General features: G+C 36.1%; 1 protein-coding gene across 2 annotated transcripts in view; it reads left to right on the top strand.

Moving 5' to 3' along the window:
- Positions 1–828: 828 nt before the first annotated feature.
- LOC106461427 (zinc finger SWIM domain-containing protein 6-like) overlaps positions 829–1,816 on the top strand; it is a 75,141-nt gene continuing 74,153 nt past the window's right edge. For both annotated transcript variants that reach the window (XM_022388386.1, XM_022388387.1), the window contains exon 1: positions 829–1,186. In XM_022388386.1, the coding sequence (XP_022244094.1) occupies positions 868–1,186 (319 nt within the window). In that variant the 5' untranslated portion in view covers positions 829–867. The remainder of the gene's footprint in view (positions 1,187–1,816) is intronic.

The raw sequence follows: 1,816 nt of genomic DNA on the forward strand, positions 1-1,816 counted from the left end.
ACGACTAAATGTTCGAAAAGCGTCGATTCTCTACAATAAATCAATCTTGCATCATAATGATACAAACGATAAACATTTTTCGCTTGCTTCATTTAACATACCATCATCTAATTAGTTATATCTGAAATCCATATATAACAATCAAACTTTAGGAATCTTTGGGTTTCATTTTATACTCGTAAAAGCAAAATATTGAACCGTTAACAATGTACTGACTAACGGAAAATTTGAAGTGTTTAGTAATTTGCCAGAACTAAGGTCTCTGATGTTTTTTTTAAAGTTAAGCATAAAGCTACACAATGGGTTATCTGTGCTCTGCCCACCACAGCTATCGAAGCCCGGTTTCTAGTTTTGTAAGTCCGCAGACATACCGCTATGCCACCGACGGAGGGGGGCTCTGATGTTTGACAAAGATTATGACCAGGAGATTATGATAGTTTAAATATTCCAGTTGAAACTTTTAAAGTACCCAAATTTTCATTGAATAAAACGTGTTGAAATATATATCAGCTAAAATATAGATAAAAATGAAAATTTCTAATCTTTCAGAAGTAATTAAAAATAAATAGCTGTATATAATTCATTAACTTGAAATAGAATCTGTAGCGTCTAAGACATAGCGTGGAAGACATGCTTGTTGATATCACTTTGTTTACGAACAGGTGAAAGTTACTCTTTAACACGAGATTTATGACGTTTGGTATTAAACATCCGTTCATATAGGATCTTCATACTGAGTAAGGTGGGCCCTCAGTATGGATAGTATATTATAAAAGCAATGCGCATGCGTTTAATAAAGGTTGTATCAGATGTTTCAAGATGGCGACGGCGAGGAGGTTCTGTTGTTTTCGAGTAGGCAGTAATTCCATGCAAAACAACGATATTTTGTTAAACAACGACTCGAAATCAGTTATTTCAAGGTGCCCGGATAGCTTACTTGATATTAGTGCAAAAGTAGTGGCGTTACATATCCCGTTCCAGAGAATTGAAGAGAGATATAATCGCATACCTGAGCCTGTACAGAGGCGGATAATTTATTGGTCTTTCCCACGAAACGAAAAGGATATTTGTATGTATTCTTCACTTTCAAGTGAAAACAGTGGTTGTACTGACCTTCAAAAATTGCCTTTTTATCGGGGTTTACGTATATATGAAAGTGGATGTGTTGAAAATGTCTTGCAAGTTGGTAAGTTTAAGAATTAATGCATCTAACTTAGGTATAGGAAACAAAGAGGCACTGAGCCATTAATCTAGGGCGAGGCAGCTGCTTAGCTGGACGTATTTGCCGCGGGCGCAGGCTCCACGCTACGGCGGTCGCCGCAATATGTTACGCTTGACCCTGGGGGATGGATGGCCTATAGTTGTCACCAGCTCCTTAGTAATTCGGTCCGAAGATTTCTTATTTAAATGGTCTTTGTTCCGCTTGAAACTGTTATGTTCTTTGAAATTATTTTTCTTCAGTAATACGTTTGAGTATTATACAAGCCAAATTCTGGTACGATAGACCATAGTTAATTATATGTAAAGTAGTAATTTTTTATATTCATCACATTCTGGTGTGTAACTTGTGAGGGTGATATTGTTACTGTTAGGCTAACAGCTGTAAGTATTAATTAAAAACTATCTTCAATAACCGGCACATAAATGAATATAATATGTTCTGAATTACTGGATCTAGGCCAGTACCAGTGACAGTAGTGTAACGTTTTGCCTGACCTGTTTTAATCTGTTTATTATACATTGGAGCTCCACACAGTTACTTTAGTATGAATATTTTTATCCTTGCAGAGTTTTTTGGAGGCATATATTACAGCTG

Source organism: Limulus polyphemus, unplaced genomic scaffold, assembly GCF_000517525.1.
Source record: "Limulus polyphemus unplaced genomic scaffold, Limulus_polyphemus-2.1.2 Scaffold955, whole genome shotgun sequence".
In the NCBI taxonomy this organism is placed as follows: Eukaryota; Metazoa; Arthropoda; class Merostomata; order Xiphosura; family Limulidae; genus Limulus; species Limulus polyphemus.